The sequence below is a fragment of the Cryptomeria japonica genome, chromosome 7, assembly GCF_030272615.1.
Source record: "Cryptomeria japonica chromosome 7, Sugi_1.0, whole genome shotgun sequence".
NCBI lineage: Eukaryota > Viridiplantae > Streptophyta > Pinopsida > Cupressales > Cupressaceae > Cryptomeria > Cryptomeria japonica.
The window spans coordinates 598,489,977-598,512,655 of record NC_081411.1 but is presented as its reverse complement, the minus strand read 5'-3'; the positions used below and the strand labels follow the sequence as shown (position 1 = coordinate 598,512,655).

The following is a 22,679-nucleotide window of genomic DNA, read 5'->3' as shown; positions in this document are numbered from 1 at the left end:
CAGAAGCCCGAATAGTTCAGCACAATTCTTAGTTGATTCAAAGAAGCTTGCGACAATGGCAATCTGACAAAGCCTCCTATTTGAGAATTACTTTAATCACATCCCACATTTTAATAATGCTGTGCTCAACAATTCTTTTCATGCATAGAAGCAAGAAGATCCATGAAAGAATCTAATAAGATATGAGTTTTGAAAAGCAAGTAATGACTGTAAAACATCTTTCTGTTTAAACAAACCAAGCTTTAGATGAATGGAAAATACGACAGAAATATGCATTTTGATCCAAGATCTGTATGAAAAAACAAGAAGGCATAGTTGCTTCTAACATTATAGTAAGTATGTCATCTCTTGAATATTGGCAGACAGCTTGTTGTAAATGCTGAGCAGTTTGCCCATCCATTGCTGCTATCGAATAAAAGCTTGGAATGAAATGCACCTCTGCCTCCAAAAACTCTTTTATATGTGCTTGCATAATTTGAAGTGTCTGACGTGTACGGTATGCATCACTGGATCAGTAAAGCCAAGAGAAGTATTTAGCAACCTTTCATAAACAGAAGAAGAATAATTATCCTAGTAAGAGATTGCAGATTCCCAAAGAGACACATAATAAGTATAGTATCTATACATGGTTACTAAATAATCTTAGAAAGAAAAAGGAGATGTACATCCATTCAAGTATTCAAAATATAATTAGTAAATTAATCACTAATGCTTTGTTACTGCAATAACAATTTAAACTAATGCTTTGTTACTGCAATAACCATTTAAACTTTATAAATTGATCTCTGAAATTATATGTATGAATATGTACACACAGCCACGTAAATTGCTCAGTGCCACTGGACAAGTATTACAACACAGAAAAAACAGGTCACTGGGATTACTTGGAAGAAAAGGAAAGTTTAAACCTGATGAAAATGACCATGGACCTACTCTTAGCTTGAATTATGTTAATAAAAATGTAATGCTTAATACAGATAACCAAAAGGCCATATAACGCTACTCTCAATGAGAGGCTAACATGTACCTGGGTGTGGAAAATTCCCCTTAAGTATAATAATTATGGTCCAAGGGTTTCATGTGATTAAAAACGGGATGAGGAAAAAGATCAGATTCCAACCAAATGGAGTGCAAAAAGAAAATCTGTTATAGCATGAAGTGATGGATTAGTAGAAGGGATGGCATTGTAAGGAGGTGAAGGATGGGGAACTATTAGAAAATTAGGGTCTAGATTTTTAGAGAGATGAGGGCCAAAGAAGCAGCTTCAACCAAGAGTCCCTACAGACCATCTAAGAAGTTGCCTCCTTAAAATTTAGTATGAGCACCCTCAAATGACAAAAATGCCTACCCAACAATTTGTTGCAAGATCTGCCACTTAATTTACTTTTCTTTTTACTTGTATAAATTAGGAATAGACTTGCTAGCAATCTGTGTCACTTCTTGGACCCTATTATTTTAGATGCCATGAAGCAATATTTCATTATTAATAGTACTAATCACGATTTCCAAGGCTCCTACAATTAGATTCTTCTAGCCCCTAACAACCACATTTTGAATTTTTTCCAGCAAACCCAAGCTTCAAGGTTAGAATTCCTAGCATTTATCATTTATAAAGATATCACCCCTGCCCATTAAACCTGGGTTTTCTTTTGCTTCCCCATCAAAAACTGAGCTTCATAAACTTAAGGGAGGAGGAATCCTAACCGTTTCAAGCCTTAATTGTGCATTTAATTTAACCCCAGCATCAACACCCAACTTTATTTGAAATCGCATTGCTTGTAATCAAAAATTGTCCAAAAAAACTATTATTATCATATTTCCTGCACTGATCTCCAAACGACTATAATATTTCAACATGGCAATCTGTAACATTTCAGGGGATACTTTGATCCCAGTTACTAGTTCTCCATTGCCACATTTGTTGGCCTGATGTCATGGTAAGTTGATTATGATGAAAGCGTTATAATGCATTGCAACCTATTTTGTCATGGTCTCTTCTTATCGTATGCGGATTGTTATTGTTCTGAGATGAATATCTGAAGCATGTTTACTTGTGGATATACTTTATTTTATAATTTGTATGTGTTGAGACATGGACCAGCTAGGACTCGAACCTAGGACCTTCCATACGCTGCTGGAGTGCTCTGCCACTGAGCTACTGGCTCCTCTTGGACCAGTCCATCGTCGGTCCGGGTGTGGCTTATTTCCAACACCAACACCCCCCCTTAAGCCACACCTCTCGTGTGATTGGGGCTCCTAGCCTGGACCTGGCTCTGATACCATGTTGAGACATGGACCAGCTAGGACTCGAACCTAGGACCTTCCATATGTTGCTGGAGTGCTCTACCACTGAGCTACTGGCCCCTCTTGGACCAGTCCATCGTCGGTCCGGGTATGGCTTATTTCCAACGCCAACAGTATGCATATGCAAATCTAGTTACTCTGGTAGTTTTCAAATTTATTCTTGACTCCCATCAAAATTTGGACTTAATTGCCCAAAGGAGCAGGCACCAGTCCCAACTGTTGAGAGGCCAAACCAATCATAAATTCATATACATTTCTCTTGTTTTCAATGGTTTAGGAGCAATTTAGGTTCTACCATGCTTTCATGATTTAATAATGCAACTTGTGCCACATCTAATGTGAGCTCAAATTGATAAAAGGACAGAGGATCATGATAGTGTGTTTACCTCTTCCACTTGTGTACGCATAGTTTAGTGGATTCACATGTAGGGGTGCAGAAATGCTAACAGAAATGTTATTATCATTTGATGGATGTGCAAGAGTGTGTTGTTATCTGTATATTTGAGGTCTTGAAGATTTCTTTGCAACTAGTGTTGACATAATCTAGTGACAAATCTTGGGGATTCATAGCACATTGAGCATGGTTGCTGTTTGGTCTATGTTTTATTTCATTTGTCTTTAAATTCCTCCCAATTACCTAGGGAACACCACCATTTGCCTAGTAGAGCCTAAAGGAGAAGAGCTTGTGCACTCTCATGCATAGGTCCCTAGTTGTCCACTATCTATTGATAAGCCTCAGCCCTATCCTCAAGATGTTATATTTCCCAAGCCTTGAGTATTGGACTCCCCTCTAGGAACGTGGGGTTACAACTTTGTGAGCCAACACATCTACTAATGAAATAGTCCATTGTCCAATATCATCTCATCAGTTGAACAATACTCTAGTATCAACACACCATCCCTTGTTAAAAAGGCATTTGTGAGAAAATTGAACTTAGGATGATATCTTGCATGCACTTTACTAAAACCTTGATTTTACAATATACTTTCCAAGGGGTGGGTTATCCAATTCTTTTCTTCCAATAATGGATTCCAAAAAGATTAATATTTTGAAGACGATTTCTTCCAACAATTTGCAAGCACTCCCTAGTGTTAATTATAGACATAAACTTCGTCACTCGAAGGGTAAGAGACTTTATAATTAATAGAGAGAATATGGATTCCAGCTCTTCTAATGAGAAAAACAAGGTTACGAATCACCCATGAAAATTTTGTAAAAATTAAATTTCAAAAGTGCATATCATGGCAATCTTTGCAATGTTGGTACAAGTTTCCTAGTCAAAGATGCAGCAAGAAACTTCCCATATGGTGGTTATCTCTTCCTAGGAATGAGAACCAATAATAAAGAAAAATGGGAAAATTTGGTGGGTGGAAAGGCAGCAGCAGCAGCTAGAGGTATGTAAAATTTAATTGTGAAAGGAGACTCCTTGTAATCAATGCATTGAACAAAGGATCTTGCCCTGACCAATGTCTCAAGCACTATGTGGAAGAAGCATTAGCTCTAGGATCTTAACTCTATGAAGTTAGATACCAACATTGCAAGTATACAGCTGATTTAGTGGCAAATTTTTTAGCTAATTATGGTGTCTATCAAGGAACCATAATGCTACTTTACAGTCACATTTCTTTGTCTTGAGGCGGGTTAAACGCCTACTTTTCTTTTAAGCCCCCACGGATTTCAATCCCTATTCATTTTTAAGACCCTAGAGACATTGGGTGTGAGCAGGATGCATTTATCAGAGTTTTTGTTGTCAATTTGTTACCATATTCTTGTGTGCAATTTTCTTGTAAGGTAGAAAATCTTCTGTAATGTGGCATGTATGAAGCAAGTATTTGTGCTCGTGACATGTCTTGTTAATGTATATTTGGTGGCATGTGGTAGGTGGTTGATAGGGCAGTGTTGTGTGTGGCGTTTATTGGTCTTGGTTGGAAAGGTGGCAGCATGGCTCAAAAGGGATTTCTCAACACTCAAGGGATCCACAGCATAAAGGTATTGTGTGTAATAGTATGCTTGTTTCAAGCTTCAGCTGTAAGGCTCCAGCTTTGTTAGGTTTTGTCAAAGTTGTTCTAGGAGAGGACGGTTTGGGTTGGCAACGCTATGGTCTAGAGCCATGGTTAGGTGAGATTTCATTTCAAAACCGAACTTTTGTGTCCCTGATGCTTCACAGAGGTTATGATCACTCCAGCTGCTACTTCTAAATCAATTCAAGGGAATGTCGCTCCTAGGTTCCTTGGTAGCTTTTGATGACACAGAAAAAACAAGAGAAAGCGCCAACAAGACGGATCCAATGAATGCAGGTGCTACAGATGATGTAGTCAATGATCTTCATAGGAGGTGCCAGTTTTATAAGTCTATGGCTCAAATATGGACAATCTAATGTTGGGTTTAATGCTTACACACTGCTGTGGGCACTTGGAGGTCACTAGTTGCCACATAATTCCAGTATTCTGTCGTAAATTGGTGCACTGCTCAGGGTAGAGAACCAAGGCTGTCCCTGGTGTTTGGTGTCCATCTCTTGACCCAACTATTAAAATAAGTGGCAAAAATGTGTTTGGAGTGGAGGAAGTAGCTGGCCAATTTGATCCAGAGTCGTCTAGCATAGGACGATGGGGAGTTGTTTAACCTCACTAGTTCCATTCATTGGGAGGATTTTTTGCTAGCATCTCTAGCTATGGCACTTTTTTTGGTTTTGGAGACTTCAATGAAGATGTTTGGCTTTGGTGGGCTTCATGGTTTTAGTTGTGATGGTTGTGATTAGTAGCTACTAATTACAATGGTCTTCCATTCATGCTTCCTTTTTGTTCTATTTTATTGTTTGGGCTTTGCTCAACATCTATATCATTTTTTTGTAATTTGTACGTCTTTAATGCTTTTCAGGCTGGCACGCCTATAGACGCCCCCATCTTATTAATCTTTAAAAATACCAGACACGAGCTTAACAGTTTATGATAGGACATGCAAATGTTAACTTATACATTTAAAATCTTGAAAAATACATGCAAGATGCGAAAAAAAAGATTAATAAGAAAAGCATCAGCATTATAAAGTAAAATTAAGATGTTAATAAAGCCTTCCGAGGTCTGTTTATCAGTCCAACAATAGTTGTACAGACTGTAAGCCACTCTTATCATCCCTAGCTTCTTTTGCCTCATTTTTTTTACTGCCAATCATCATCAATTGAGGATTAACATCCCTTAACCATAAATCATGATTGTTAACCAGAAAACAGGATACAAACACTGGTCTGAAGAGATAAGGATGTAATCCAGTAATAGAGTTCCAGAATATATAACTTAGGAAATAGATTAGTCTTTAGGGATATCATCTAAGGGTTGTGTCCCTAATAGGAGATATAAGTAGATAGTTACCAAGGAGTAAGATAGATGATGAAGAGATGAGGATAGATAGATAAGAATAGAAGAATAGAGATAAAAGATAGAAAGTGTAAAGGAGATATAAGGAATGTACTATATACTGAGATATTAATATAAGAGATCTGAGCATCAAGCCTAATATTGCGTATGGTGTTTACTTTCTAATTAAGTGACTAGACTAGATCCAGAATAACTCTATTATTACCTCAATAGGACTAAGTCCGGGGTTATTAGACTACAACTAACAGAAATCCTTTGGGAACAGATGTAATATCCCCATGCTAATTTGCCCTAGAATCACAATTGCAACAAGTTGGGGTTAGGGTTACATCTTATCAAGTAAAATATCTCTTTAATTAATGTGAATTTGAATTTGAATCCTACAATCATAACAGAAGAAACATATACATATATATATACTCGTACTTCCAATTATTAGGGTTAGACAAGATCACATCCTACTCATATATTATCAATAGTATTATACAAGCACATTAGGGTTCAGAGGAAGAAACATGATAGGTCCGCCTGAAGCCATATTTCTACACTAAGCCAGAGCCCTCTTGGCCTTGGTGGGCAATCAATAAGGGCATCCACTGAGGTGGCCTACTTGGTTCCTTGTACTTGCTTTCCCTATCAATGTCTCATCCTCCTAACAACAAGAGCCATCATTGCGGAGTTGGACGGAGGTCATAGGGGGTTTCATGGCTGTTTTATCTAAAACCAAGAGCGAATTGATATCAGAGCCTTCTTGGCCCTAGGAGCCAGTTATATGGTTAATTCTAGGCTGGCCTACTTAGATAACCCTCCTCTTACACCCCAAGCCCTTTCTACAAGATGTATTTCAGACAGTTGGGCATATCTTATATATAAGTATGCACTTAAGCATTTATCTATTTATGCATAAGCAATATGTATATGTATACCACAAGCGGTTGTGAGGATATAGAGTGCTGAGAAGGGAAGATTCGAAAATAATATTAGACTGCTCATTTAAGTCTGATCTGAAGATTAATTTCTTTGACGTATTTTCTGTTGGATGGCTAAAGGTTTGATCTGGATTTCCTTTCTTTATCAGAATTAGTCCTTCTTCAAACTGCTGAATGTCTTCTTGGGTGTGATTGTGTTTGTGTGTTTTCTTGATGTTCGATGATAGTAATTTGTGTGATATTTGATGATATACTCGGAATCAAATATGCACAAATTACTCTGATGTCTGCCCTTATTGCCTTATTTCCTTACGTAATATTGAATGCTTATTCTATTCATACTCCAGTCAGGTCTGAGTCTGATTTATGGATTTAACATTTATTCTTCTTAATTTCCATTTTCTTCCTTGATCTAGGTGTATTGCTTGCTGATTGTTGTTGATTTGTAGAATGTCTTTAGGAATGAATGTTCTTGCCTGATTTTCCGAATTAAACCCAGAATCTGAATTTTTATTCCCCACTCTTCATATTAATTGATTACTCTTTTTATACCTTCATCTCTCATTGAGGAGACACATCTCCTTGGAAAGAGATATCCCTCTAAAGGGTCATGTCTCTTCATTTCTGTCTTACTATTTAAATCAGATCTGCACTTCTGATCGTAGATCCAAGTTGCTGTTTCAAATGAAGTTCTCTTCTCCCTATTATACCTCATGTTTGAGGGAGTCACAACTTTTCATTTCATGCCTTTTGACCATTCATTAAACTTAACTAAATTTTAGTTATTTTAATTTTAATTTTATTATCAGTATTTATTATTAAATCCTATTTCAAAATGGGGACATTACAACAGAATTCCAGTTTGTCTCCTTCAGATTTCTTGCTAACAATGATCATATAGTTGCTATAAGCATTCATGCATACCCAGTATGCATTTTGATCAAAACAATTTTCCCTCTAGGATTACAACAAGTCAAAGAGCACCATCTAAATGCTTTTCACTAAGGCATCAACAAGTACTCTTCATTGCAAATGTGCATCTTCAGTCAAAAGTAGCACAATCACAGTTGTAACATGTGCATGCCCCAAGTTCATATTTTCTCTGTATCTCAATATCTATAGATTTCATCTACATTTCTAAGCTAAGTTGAATCTAGCAATACTCACTGCATCTTAGAACAGTACAAAATCCATTTCTTCTTTAAAAAAATTATAAAATGATCCAAAAATAATAAATACAAAAAAAATTAACATAAATATTACAATCTGAAAGTAGCAGAACATAAGCAAAAGATATAATCGTGTAGGCCTCAATCCAATAATTCTTTTGTTAGTATTCTGTGGTGATGTGCATTTTAACAAGTACATTAGATATTAACTTATTAACTAGACTTTTGACAGTTTTTTTTAACAAAATGGGCACCATAACTTGGAAGCTAGAAATAAACAACCACCAATACCATAGCCCAAAAGTCATTACATAGACATAAAAGTGGATATTAAAGCAACGAGACATCAACCACATTGCCAAGAGAATGAACTTCACACCCATCCTTTATAAAAAAAGAGACTATATAATCCGAAAACACTGAAACTGAACTTTACCCAGCATGACAGCAACCGCTCAACCAAAACTAGCACAAAAATCACCAGCCTACCTCACCATTAATAGAGAACTCACAACAGTTCGAGAGGTAAAATGTGGACTGGGAAAAATTACATAGGCCCCAAGCACCCCCCTAAAACAACATTACATTTTTTACATGGAACAAAACCTTACTAGGCAAAGCCACCACCGACACTTCATCAAGTCTTCATTGTTGCAACACAAAGAAAATGCTGGAATCACATCCATAGGCAAAGCCACCTTCAAACCCTCGTCTATTTTCTCCACAAAACATTGCAAGCATTGTTGTTTTTTCATGGTAGCATGCAAATGATCAAGGGGGAAATTAAAATATACCTCAAACTGATAGACCACATCATCAATATCATAATGAAGCAGAAAGGAAATGGCCACAATTGACAAGAACGAAGGACAAGACAAAATCTGAGCTGCATCAGAAACACTCCTTCCCAATGTATGCCTTAGGTCAAGCAAAAGATTTTCCATAGCCGAACGAATCCCATGCTCAACACCCTGTCAGTGTCCTTGGCGAGTTCCCAAATTCTCAACACCCAATGACAAAGCTCAGGATTTCTCAATGTTATGTCGCCCCCTAAAATGGGTCGGCTACCAACACAAATAATAAAGGTGTTTTTAAACACCACATTAATATCTGTATTAATATATAGTAAGAATAAAAATAATAATAAATATTAAACAAAATAAAAGATTTCCAGATGTAACATGCTGGTCAGCCCCAAAGAGGATTCATTATCACATGTGGTTGGCCTATTTTTGGTTGATTCCAAATAGTTATAAATAGGAGCGCTTAAGGCTCTTTTGGGCATTGCTAGAGTTTTGGGAACAAATTTCACATTTTGGTTGCACTTCCAGGATACAAATCCTGCCAGGTGTGAAGAAGTTAGACAAAAACCTAACCCCTTCTAACAACATTGCTTCAATATCTTGCAGTTTAATTCCCTAATCTATCATTTCTCCCTACACAAGCCTAAGCTTGATAAGCCCTGATATCTTTGCATTTTGGTAGTCTGGAAGGAAATTTCATAATCAGATTTACATGAAATCACCACAATTAGGAGACAATCATTGGACAAGGTGGGAGACATGGGCGGCCAGGTTTTGGAAGCAGCAAGCAATTCAGATCCAAGGGAATTGACACCAGTTTGGAGTACTTGCAAGTATCATCAAGAGATTAATTTTTAAGGTCAGATCTGAGAATAGATCATTTGCCTGTAAAGACTGCCGATCAGAAAGCAAACAGATTGAGGGTTGCATGCCTCAAGCCTACATTGTGGAAGGCAATTTCTCATCACCATTGGGGGATTTTGCCATCGTACATCTGGGTTCCCTTCCCAGGAGTAACAGCAGGTCAAATTCTAAGGGAATCAGGTCTAGGATCAGCACCATTCATCACAGACCGGACATCAGCAATAAATCTTGTCATGCCCCCGCCATGAGGACAGTACTCTCACAAGAAAACCGCAGCATTGTAAAACTCCATGTTGCTGCCTTTGATCTTGTACAAACGAAATACAATGGGCAGCAATCTCCCAAAATGTGCATTTAAAACTAAACAAAAATAATTAATTGACCTGCAATTTACATTAAGCCAAGCAGCACTTGGATTGAGGAGAAGGTGCATCCCTTGTAAAGGTAGGATGATAATAAAGGTTGTGGCTATTCACTCCACCATGAGGGATTTCAAAAAAGAGATCAATTCATTTGTGAGGGTATGAAGGAAATTAAGAGACAAGATATCTATTCGAAATAAAATATTGTTTTCAGCAAGAGTATCATTTTGAAATAAGTTTGAAGTATAATCTTATATATATATATATATATATATATATATATATCAAGTTATTGCAGCCTCTTGTAAGTAAATCTTTTGCAATTCCTTAATGGCATGTTATTAGCAATTCATATAGCAAATTCCTTTAACAATCTATTTTGAATTTATTAGAAACATCTTGCAAATAGAAAGGATGGCCAGCCTTCCGAGTTAACGAGAGCTAAAGAACCAGTCATTCTTTATATCAAGTACGCCACACCGAGATGGATGGATTGGAGGTCCTGCCATGCTCGTGTTCTGGGAGGCCAAATGGATCATAAATCCACACCATGCTCTTGGGCTTGGTTGAAGAGGACAATCTTCATGCGTCTTATCAAGCACACCACCCCAAGATGGATGGACAGGAGGTCCTGCCATGCTGATGGGTCGGGAGACTAAATGAACTATTAATCCATTTTGTGCTCTTGGGCTTGGTCGAGGAGGACGGCCAGCCTCCAAGGTGGACTAAGGGATGGAATGAGCTAAAATCTTTCCACTTTCTAACAAAACAAGGAGGACCATCCTTAAGATTGTGTTTGCAAGCATTTTCAATGAGTTCCTAGTATGGTTGACTATAGGAAATTACGAATATGCCTTGGAATAATTGTTAATGATATTAAGGTATTTTGATTTAAATATGAATGATGCTTATATGGATTGAAAGGTTATCATGGATTCTTAACATTTAATGTTAAAAATTTATCAATTTAGATGATATCATGAATTCTTAATACCTAATGATTTCCAATGTCAGGTTTTAGTGATAGTATTATTTATAGGTGTTAATGCATGATAGCTTCGGTAAGATAAATGATTGAATGAGAGATAAATGAAGTCTCTCATTCAATCATTTATCCTATCGATAAACTATTAGGAAAAACTTCAAGCTATTGTTATTTCATTTGATGATCATACTTCCTTTGGATATGTTCAATCTACTTAGTTCGATAAATGTTCAAACTATCGATAATCATATCATAGCATAGTATACCGATTAATATCGGTTTGCATTATAACTGTGAATACCGATTATTATCAGGCTAACCAAGTATCTTGATTTATATCGATTGATGTATTGACAGTAAACTAATAAATGATTATCGGGATTAACCGATTGGTTATCAGCTAAGTTGCCGGTACGGGTATGGGTACGGATGCGTGGGTACGGTACACTGGTACGACAATTTTTTTGGTGGGGCGCTGGGTACGTTTGGGTACGTCCGTACAAAAAAATGTAAAAATCATAAATATATACATATATGCAATCTAATAAGTAATAGAGCTAGCAACATTGCCATTATGCTATCTACAACAAATTAAAAAATAATTATTAAAATTTAATATTAAACAATAAACTATAGATGTTAAATATTTAAATTTAATATAAAGTGAAAATGTAATTATTCATAATCATTAAGTAAATATTTACTTAATGATTATGAATAATTACATTTTCACTTTATACTAAATTTAAATATTTGAGTTTTAACATCTATTATTATTTACTTAATGATTATGAATAATTATGTAAATATTAAATTTACTTAATGATTATGAATAATTATGTAAATATTAAATTTACTTAATGATTATGAATAATTACATTTTCACTTTATATTAAATTTAAATATTTGAGTTTTAACATCTACTATTATTTACTTAATGATCACTTTATATTAAATTTAAATATTTGAGTTTTAACATCTATTATTATTTACTTAATGATTATGAATAATTTAAATATTTGAGTTTTAACATCTATTATTATTTACTTAATGATAATGAATAATTATTCATAATCATTAAGTAAATAATAATAGATGTTAAAACTCAAATATTTAAATTTAATATAAAGTGAAAATGTAATTATTCATAATCATTAAGTAAATAAATTTACTTAATGATTATGAATAATTACATTTTCACTTTATATTAAATTTAAATATTTGAGTTTTAACATCTATTATTATACAAATATAAATAATTAAATAATAATTAATTAATTATAAAATTATATTTCAAAAATTAAAATTAAATTCTTAACTTCCTAAACATATAATAAAGTAATAAACAAATAAACAATAAACCTAAAATAAAAATCTAAATTTATTATTATAAATAAATAAAATAAACAAACAAATAAAAAAATAAATATAAATGAAAATCCTAAAGATTAAAAGTTTAAAACTATAGTTTATAACTTCATAACAAAATTTATGAACAAAAACTTACCTCGAGCTAAACCGTGACCCGTCGAGCTCCTCCTACCTGTCGTGACTTGTCATGAGCTGTTGTGAGCTGCCGTCGAGATCCTTCTGCCTGCTTCGTCGTGTTGAGTTCCTCCTACACTGTGTGTAGTGTTAAGCTCTTCCTCCGCCGCACACGAGAAAACGTTTTGCTTTTCGCGTTAGGGTTTACACCCGTATTAGACCCGTTTTCAAAGAAAAAGCGAAAAAAACCCCAAAAAACCGTGACAAAATCGCCATGTCATCTTAAATTTGTCGGGATTTTTGGTTGAAAAAGTGGATGCGTTTCAGGGGGCAAATAAAGGAACCCTATCCGATTCCATAGGGATTCCAGCACGATTCAGTTTCAGAAACGTATCGTACCTGGAATCGGCAGAAAAAATGGACGTACCGGTAACTTAGGTTATCGGATGACAAAGCATACACCGCTTGGTATCACTTAAGCAATCACCTATTAGTATCGGTTAAATCAAATTACGTAGACACCGATTGGTGTTAAAGAATAAGTTACGTAGACCCCGAGTTGTATCGGGCTGTTGATTAATGTGTGCACTAATTGGAAATTATAACGCAAAGGGTGCGATCAAGTAATGTCTTGATCGGTCATGTCTAAAAGACATGACCGGTCAAGGCATTGCTTGATCCTCCCCTCTTGCATATATATATATATATATATATATATATATATATATATATATATATCAATCGATATTTGTGAGAAGAATATAGAAATCAATAAATGCTCCTCTCACCTGCCATACAAAAGAAGATAATCAGATTTATCATATAAATACACAACACGTAGATCAAGAAAATATAACTAGAATATATCTTGCATATTGAATTGAGAATTGAACATCATTTACATGGTATCGGAGCCAGGTTAAATTGAACCTGAGGCTGTTCAATTATGTGGAAAATTCAAACAAGCATATATTCAACATCAAAATTCTTCTAATGGGTAGCGCCATCAGATTTAAAGATCCTATCAGATTTGTTGAAGCAATCAGACAACTCCTCGTCTAGGTCAGAACTTCTTTGAGCGTGGTGATTTGGATATCCAGATTGCCTATTCTAATGCAATTTGGATATTAAGGGAGATCGACTCTACTCTCAAGGAATCAACTGCAGTTTGCACATTAAGAGCCAAGATCTTTGTGGAATCACCAGGGAGCGATTCTATGTGAATCGAACAAGGCAATAAGGAAGGTTGCAAGTCAAAGTTTGATGGCGGATATGTTTCTCTAACTGTCCATAAGATCACAGGAGTAAACAGTGCACTCTAGATGAACACTTGTTCGCAGTGCCTTGTTATCATCAGACAACAACGACTGTATGATCAATTGTCGGGCATTCGTACCATGAGACAAAATTATCTTGTCAAGTGCCTTTATGTACGAGGATGGGTTCGAACATGCCGCATGAAGAGGTCTATCACATTCATAGAGTAATGAAACATAAGTTGATGGATATTATCGCAGGCTGTGTGAGTATCATCTCCTTCTAGTTGTGAATGGAGTTGAAACCCTTGTGATGCGATCTGGAACTTTTTGTCTAAAAGTTTTGCAGAGGCGATGACATAGTACACACACCCCATGAACACAGTTACGGATACAGTTGCGCTACAAAGATGATAAAGTATGTAGCATCAAAATGTGGGAGAGATGATCTTCCATGTTCCAAGCAGACACTGCAAAGCAATGCAATGTAGAAGAGCAACAACCAGATTAGAAATTATGATCTTCTAAAAAAGCTCTAATTGTTGTAGCCGGTGGCCATGCTCCTAGTCAGTTGGAAAAGAGGGCAGGACATGTTATATTGACAGTAATGAGTTTATTAGATTGCGGAGCTTGGGTTGGATCGGTCTATTTAATAGATAATGCATTGACAACCCTAGATGTTATAAGGTGTATTGAAGATGATGCTATTATAAAAGTTGTAGGATTTTTTGTTGGAGGAATGCGATGGAGGAAAACAGTTGATAAATACTCCAAACAAATATGAAGTTGGAGAGAACTCTCTTCATCTTGTTTTTTCGGCAGGGTCACGCAAATACGTTTCATTTGCTTTTGAGAAGGGAGCTGAAGTAGATGTTCAAGATGACCGGAAATAGACACCTCTGGACGATGCAATTACATGTAGACAAGATGCAGTCACAAATGTCTTTATGAAACTAGAGCAAATTGCCAAAGTAATAAAAAAAAAAAAATTGATCAACAATGAAAGTTCAAGGGAGACGGCAAGATCTCGATCTGACATAAATCTGATGGATTGACTGTGTATCGAATCACTTAGCAAGTTTTTGTGATTGGTAGTTCCATCTATTGAATTGGGCATTAAGGTTTATCTTTAATGTTGTTTGGCGCTAGTGCCACAACATTGGAAACAATACTCATATTTGCAAATCAAAGAGCGACATGAGAAGCGACGGTCTTACTGTAGACAAAATCAATTCGATGCTCTCTTTCCATAGCATGTACAGATTTGCAGAGAAGGGTCTTCATTTAAATGCATGGCTGGGAAGATTATTGAGGAAGATCGATGCCACACTAATACTGCTGAGTATCCTGTGCGTGGCATATGGGCTCAACATCTCACAGATCCTAGTTATGTCAGATGAACATAACAACTAAAAGTATGTGTATCAAAGAGCAACCATCAAATGAGATCTAAATCTTCAAGTGCAAAGAATCAGGAATAAACAATTGTTGGATTGCGAGGAAGACTAATAAACAAAGAGATAAGTAATCCATGTTTGATTAATGGTCATGAATTTCATATGTAGTTATTAATTCATGCAATTACATTATGCGTGTTATTTGTGAATCAACATTGTCAATAGGTGTCCGCACACGACAAGCAGCATTTGAATATCTTGTTTCAATTTCTTCAACGTACTATGAGAAACTTGCCCCTTACATGCAGGACATCTTTAGAATCACAACAAAAGCAGTTAAAAGCGATGAAGAGCTTGTTACTCTTTAGGCTATAGAGCTTTGAAGTACTATTTGTGATGAAGAATTCAGGAAGAATATGGAGGGGACTTTAGTGGAGATTTTGAGATTTCGCATTTCCATTCTATAAACAAGTATTTGCCTGCAAAAGTGCAACAGTCCATGAGGAAGCAATGTTGACCATAGGGGCCCTTGCTTATGCTACTAGTAGTGAATTTGCTAAGTACATGCCAGAGTTTTATAAGTCATGTTTTGCAGGTGATCTTTCGAGATAAAGAAAGGACAGACCAAGAAGCATAAGAGATTTCATTCAAGGGAGAAAGAACTCGATGCTTGCAGTCATAGGACTAAGTTGATGGCGGTAAGTATTTATCGAAGAAGAAGAACCCATACAGTTTGTCCTTGCAATCTGGTTCTTCGAAGAGGAGGTCAAACGGTTGATATCAGATTCAAAGGGAGTCTAACATTTCATCAGAAGCAACCTTAGACAAGGAGGTCAGAAGGTTGATATCAATTTCAGAGGGAGCCACACCATCATGAAGATATGCTTAATGCATTCTTCTCTGTGAGAGAGAAGTTTGAGGAGCAAGCCCTTTGTTAATACACTCTTCTCTGTGAGGGAGAAGTTTGAGGTGAAGGCCCTTGTTCCACCCTCTGGGAGTAGTCATGGTGAACGTCACGATGAAAACATCATGTTGAGCAACTCCGTGATGGGCACTTGTGTTCATATGCATTCTCATACATGGGAGTAGCCATGATGGATGTCATCATGTTGAGTACCGTGATGAATCGTGTTTTACCCTCTAGGAGTAGCCATGGTGGATGTCATTTCATGACTATATTATTAACAAGGATTCCTCCCTAGCTAAGAGGGAGTGTTGATGTTGTAGTGGCCACCCTTGTGAAGAGACATATGGTGTCATTGAGGACCGACCCCTTGTGAAAGAGTGCCTCCCTCATATATATATAGAAGATGCAAACTCATTCTCTGATCCATTCAATTTATGTGAAGAGCAGTTTATATATTAGCTAGAGCAGATCAAACCTGTGAAGAAGGCCAATTAGATTTGTTCTTGTGAAATTTGCTTCAAGGAGTGAAGCAACATATATTGGGTTTATATCTTGCATTATTGCTAGACATATTTGATATATAAAGAAGACATTTTATGCTGGGGTTTTCCCCCTCGAGTAGGAGGTTTTTCCCTTGGAGATCAAACTGCAGATATTCTGACCAAACCTCTTCCCAGAGTGAAGGTTGATCACTTCAGAAAAGGTTTAGGTATGATTGAAAGGTAATTTGCTTTGTAATCTATATTTGCATATCAATAAGATGTTTAATGTGTAAACTTCTTTGTCATGAAAGGACATTTTGGATTTTATCCCCTGGGTTCATATCTAAGAGGTGACGATCTCTCAAGATAATGAACACTTGTATGTAGACATTATAAGGTGACGATCTTATAATGTCCAAACCAGTTATCATGTTGGATCTCTGGTGTGTCATGGATGTACCATGATTGTGTTGTGGTAAAACATTTGTATAAGGTGTTTTGTGCACATACCACAACTTGGATAAGATGAGAATTTAAATCTTTCTCATATGATTATCCTAAAGTATTGCGTGTTTAGGCAATATTGATATCACATGCTTAGGTGATATCCTGTCATCAGAAGATTGACGTGATGGAAATTTGTATCACGTGTTTAGGTGATACTTCATATCATGTGATTAGGTGATATGATTTTCTAAGATGAGAATTTAAATCTTTTTCATATGATTATCCTTAAGTATTGCGTGTTTAGGCAATACTGATATCACATGCTTAGGTGATATCCTGTCATCACAAGATTGATGTGATGGACATTTGTATCACGTGTTTAGGTGATACTTCATATCATGTGATTAGGTGATATGATTTTCTCAGAGAGTCAGATTGTGTAAAGAATACTAATCATCATTTGAATTGTGATGCTTGATATATTGTTGGCATTTATCTTACCTAGCTAAGAGGGAGTGTTAATGCATGATAGCTTCGGTAAGATAAATGATTGAATGAGAGATAAATGAAGTCTCTCATTCAATCATTTATCCTATCGATAAACTATTAGGAAAAACTTCAAGCTATTGTTATTTCATTTGATGATCATACTTCCTTTGGATATGTTCAATCTACTTAGTTCGATAAATGTTCAAACTATCGATAATCATATCATAGCATAGTATACCGATTAATATCGGTTTGCATTATAACTGTGAATACCAATTATTATCGGGCTAACCAAGAACCCTGATTTATATCGGTTGATGTATTGACAGTAAACTAATAAATGATTATCGGGATTAACCGATTGGTTATCGAATGACAAAGCATACACTGCTTGGTATCACTTAAGCGATCACCTATTAGTATCGGTTAAATCAAATTACGTAGACACCGATGGTGTTAAAGAATAAGTTACGTAGACACTGATTGGTGTTAAAGAATAAGTTACATAGACCCCGATTTGTATCGGGCTGTTGATTAATGTGTGCACCGATTGGAAATTATAACGCAAAGGGTGCGATCAAGTAATGTCTTGATCGGTCATGCCTAAAAGACATGACCGGTCAAGGCATTGCTTGATCCTCCCCTCTTGCATATATATATATATCAATCGATATTTGTGAGAAGAATATAGAAATCAATAAATGCTCCTCTCACCTGCCATACAAAAGAAGATAATCAGATTTATCATATAAATACACAACACGTAGATCAAGAAAATATAACTAGAATATATCTTGCATATTGAATTGAGGATTGAACATCATTTACAATAGGGCCTTTACAATTTGTAATTTGATTGTAAACTTATATTTATTTTCTCAACTTAAATTGGAATTGTTGTTTTGTTTTCGGTATAGATCAGGAATGTCCCAAAAAGGGGCATAATATCTGTACTCTCATGCTCAAACTTTAATGCATTTGTGACTGATTTTTGTTGGCTATTTGCAAACAGTGTGTGATATCTAAGTTATCATTTTATTTCTGTGTGAATGGTGAAAGTTTAAGCTCCAATTTGCACTTACATCATTAACAAAAAGATTGCAAATCTAAGTCTTCTTTTGTATGAGAACAGATCTGATTGGAAAACACAAGGGTAAAACCCTAAGGATCATAAAATGGACACTGTTTTTGCTGAATTAATGGTGTTTCACTTGGAACCCTAGATCTGAAACTGGATATGTAATGTGTTAACCTTATGGGTTGTAACATTGGAACCAGACCATGATCCAGCCAGCGTGCAGGGTAAATCAATCATGGAAGGATTCTTTAGGTTTCTCAAAAATGGAAAAAATAAAGAATATTTTCAAGATACAATGTTGCAAATACAAAAGAGCCAAGTTAGAATGATCAATTCAATGGAAAAATTCCAAAGTAACATGCAAAGTCAAATGCTAGCTAGAGTATCACAAAACAAAAATTGAATTGAGTTGAAGAAGAAAAAGGAAGAACTTATCTGATTTGGGTTCCGACTTGGGAGTGTATAGGGCAGAATATACAAGATTAAGGCAAGACATTCAAAATGCGATACCTTTCAAAGAGTTTGTGGATCTCAAGATAGAAGGGGTGTGGATAATGAGCAAGGAAATGACATTATTAAAACCACAAGACATTGAGACTCAACCAATCTTTATACCGGAACCCAAGGAGTTCATCGCACAAAATGAAGTTGAGGGTACCTAAATGACAAAAGGCATTGTGGACCAAGATCAATAAAGAATCTACCCTCACGAAGAACCGGTTTTGTGTGTTGAAGATGTGTTAATAATTGCAAATGTTGTCCAAGAAACATCCACCCAATCTTTAGGTATGGAATAAATTGAATCGTGTAATGATGATTTGCAATGTATGGAAATGATTGAACCATGTAATGATGATTCGCAATGTATGTAAATGATTGGACCATGTGAAGATGATTTGCAAGACATTAGTTATGCTAATGTGAAGACTGATTCGATTAAGATTGCCCCCCATGAGGAGGAATTGCAAGTTTATCATAAAAACCTTAAATTTATTTGAGAGATGAAGGTTATACCCTATAGTTTTGGGCAAGATGTTCCTTTTCTTCAAGTTCAAGGACATTCAAATGTAATGGTGTGTGACCCAGTTGATTATGTCTTTGATGGAGTTACTCCCATTGTTTATTGTAGATTTTCCATCCCTTATACATGTGTAGAACAACAGTTAAGATTGACCATGAGCAAGTAGTAGTACAAGGTACAGGGTGATTTATATTTTGGGACTAAAATGTTGACACATCCTCTTGATGAGATCTCATAGGTTTATACGATGCTTGATGAAGATCTGCAACATGATAGAGAGTCATGCAAAATGGGCTACAGAATTTCCAGCTCTTTTGCCTTTTCGGCAATTATTGACAAGAGGGAAGAAGACTCCACGATGATACGCACCAACTACATAAAGGTTGATCAAGGAACACTCAAACTCCTTTGTTCGAAGGTCAATGAGCTCATTGATGAGTTAGTTTGTAGTCATGAGAACAAGACTCTTGATTTGCACAAGGTGGGTCTAGGAGAGGCCAACATGGACAGTGAAGGACAAAAGATGCATACACCAAATTGTCACTTCACCAACTTGAAGACCAAATGAATATAGTCAATTCAGGAAGCTGAAGGCTAGAGAAAGGCCAAGGTTTTGATGTTGCCCCAACAGATTTAGTGCATTCTGCCTGCTTACAAGAGAAAGGCTTAATTAGTTTCATGGGTTCCCAAGAAAAGAGCCTTATAATTGGTTCTAATGGTTCCTTTGGGAATGTTTGTGACTCAGAACCAAAAGGTCTTCCCATTGGGATCAATGTATCTACAACTATAGATACTGATAATGGACATAATCAAGATGTCGAATCTACATCAAGAGATCATGCTCAGGTAATTTGGGCAAATCTTGTTGAGAAAACTAAGAAACTTGAAGATCTTGTTATAGTTGATAGGAGTATCATTGCATTTATTTTGGATATAAACGGCAGGCAAGTGCAGTAATCAACATTCACCTTTTTGTTGATTTGAAGATGCCTTCTGGGGAAATTAAAACAGACGTCCCTGGAAGAAGCTGGAATGGATAAGAGCATTCACAAAAGAAGATTGTACACTTCAAGGACATTGGTTGAGCAAGGTGTAATGTCCCCATCCTAGTCAGGGACTTGCAATTGAGGAATTAGCCTATTTTTGGACCCTTGTAGGCTAACAGAGTATGGATAAAGGGGTCGGTAATGCAGTATCTTGAGGAGCGGTCTGTCTATTTGTTCTAGTTCGGTGTTGAGTTCAGTTCTGGACACTTTATGAGGATTTCCTATTTCTAAGGGAAAAATTGCTAAAAATAGACATGGTCCTATTTTCATTGGCATGGCGAACCGTGGCTCTAGCTTATGACAGATTCAGTTTCAGAGCAATAATGAGAGAGATATGAATTTTTAAGTGGTTCCAAAGGCAATTAATATTTTAATGAAATATTAATATAAAATCATAAAGTGCATCACTTAAATTTATTTAAGTGAAAATTTATTATCTCCTAAGCTAGCTGTTGCTTTTAGGGTTAAGTGGGGAACCCTAAAAGCAAGTTATTATTTTTTAATCCCTAATTGCTAAAAATCGCACCTTTTGGGTGTTTAGGCAGCCAAGATGGAAATTAAACCTCATTTTTGATATTGAGCATTTGACATTTTCTTCTGAGCACTTGGCTATGGAGGCTAGGGTTTGGACCTGTTTTCGAGAGCGTGCATTCTTCAGGATTTAGTAGCTTTGAGATTGTGAAAGATTAATCGAATTGTTGCAGCTTGGTTGGCTTCATTCAGAAGTCAAATTGAATTGAATTGGGGCAGATTTGGCTTCTTACAAGGCAGATTTGTTGTAGGGTTTTCCTATTTACTGTTTTGTTGTTGATTCTTCTGTGGTTTGGAGGCTTCTTTTCCCAAACACACAGCTTGCTCATTTATTGGCACCATCTTTCACTATTTGGGTGTCTTAGTATTTAAATAAGAGCAGATCTGAATTGTTCCAGAATAAAAATCAGAACTTTGTAAGTTGCTGATTTATTCTTTCTTTTCAATAAATTGGCTAAGGACCTACGGGTATGCTTCTAAATTCTTCAATTCATTGTTTCAGTTGATTAAATTCATGTATTATTCAATATGTGTTGCAAATTAAAGAAACCCTCTTCTGCAACTTTTGTCTATTTCTGAAAGACCATCTTAATAATTAAAAATTACAAAGAAGATCTACAAATTACAGCAGGTTGAAGAGTTGAACCAGCAAGGGTTCATCACAGTGATATCAGAGCTGTGATCCTACCTTCCTGGAGGGTTAGAATTTTTTTTATGCATCAACAACAAACTGGACCTCACTGGTATTACACACGCAAGAGACCTAATTTACAAGGTGATCCTAATTTAACTGAAGAAATACGCTTGGAAATTATGGGGGACAGGAATGATGGTGAGCCACGCAGAGAGGCTATGAACAATGAGGACCAAGATGTCGGAGTTATTATGAGGGGTTTAGTAATAGGGCAGCGACAAGTGGCAAATGTGTTGCAACAGTTGACTACAGCCATACAACAGATCAATGTGCCAAGGGGGCATAATCAGAACCAAGAGGAAATTGGTAGTGTTGCTGGTCGCCCAAGGGCAAGAGTGACTCCCACACACACCTATGATAGGCCTACGCGCCCAACCTTTGTTAGGAATGAACCTGAAGAAGAGGACGTGGCTGAGGAGGAAGATGAGGTGGCCTTTACGGTTAACGTAACCACACTTCATGATGAATGGGATGCATTGCCACCGAGAGTTAAGGAACATCTTAACTTTGATAGGTTTATGAGTCAAAAGAGGGAACACAACAAGAAGTGGAATTGGAATGACAGGAAACCTTGGAACAAAACTAATGATCTCAAATATGCAATCAACAAGCTCATACTTTCTACTTTTGATGGTAGTGGTAGTGTTACAGCCAGAGCTTGGATCAGCAAGTTGGATACCTTCTTGAATCTACGTCCTATGTTAGAAGAAGATGCTATTAAGTTTGCTGCTTTGCATTTGGATGGGGTAGCCCATGATTGGTGGCACCATGGATTGGTGACTTTGCATCATGACCTTATTACTACATACCAAGAATTCACTGACAGATTGGTTGAGCATTTTGATAAAAGAGATCCAGAGTTGTATTTTAGGGATTTAGCTCAGCTGAAACAAATGGGCAGCTTGGAATCTTATATTGGTGAATTTCAGAAGCTTTCAGTTATGGTAACTAACATTTCAAAGAGAAGACCGGTCATTCTTTTTGTTGAAGGTCTTTATGAGCCTATGAAAGGTTGGATTAAGGCTTTTGATCCCCCTACCTTGCAAGAAGCCATG

General features: G+C 36.3%; 1 protein-coding gene and 1 non-coding gene across 8 annotated transcripts in view; both read right to left on the bottom strand.

The window, feature by feature from the left end:
• Positions 1 to 22,679, bottom strand: part of LOC131079306 (uncharacterized protein At3g52155, chloroplastic) — a 110,427-nt gene that overhangs the window by 49,426 nt on the left and 38,322 nt on the right. For all 7 annotated transcript variants that reach the window (XR_009113952.2, XM_058017215.2, XM_058017216.2 and 4 more), the window contains exon 3: positions 327 to 506. Coding sequence is in view for 6 of the 7 variants with exons in the window: in XM_058017215.2 (XP_057873198.1) it covers positions 327 to 506 (180 nt within the window). In the remaining variant the exon portion in view is untranslated. The remainder of the gene's footprint in view (positions 1 to 326; positions 507 to 22,679) is intronic.
• On the bottom strand, positions 2,293 to 2,364 carry TRNAV-AAC (transfer RNA valine (anticodon AAC)). Its single transcript has one exon. It is a non-coding gene; the product is annotated as a tRNA-Val (tRNA).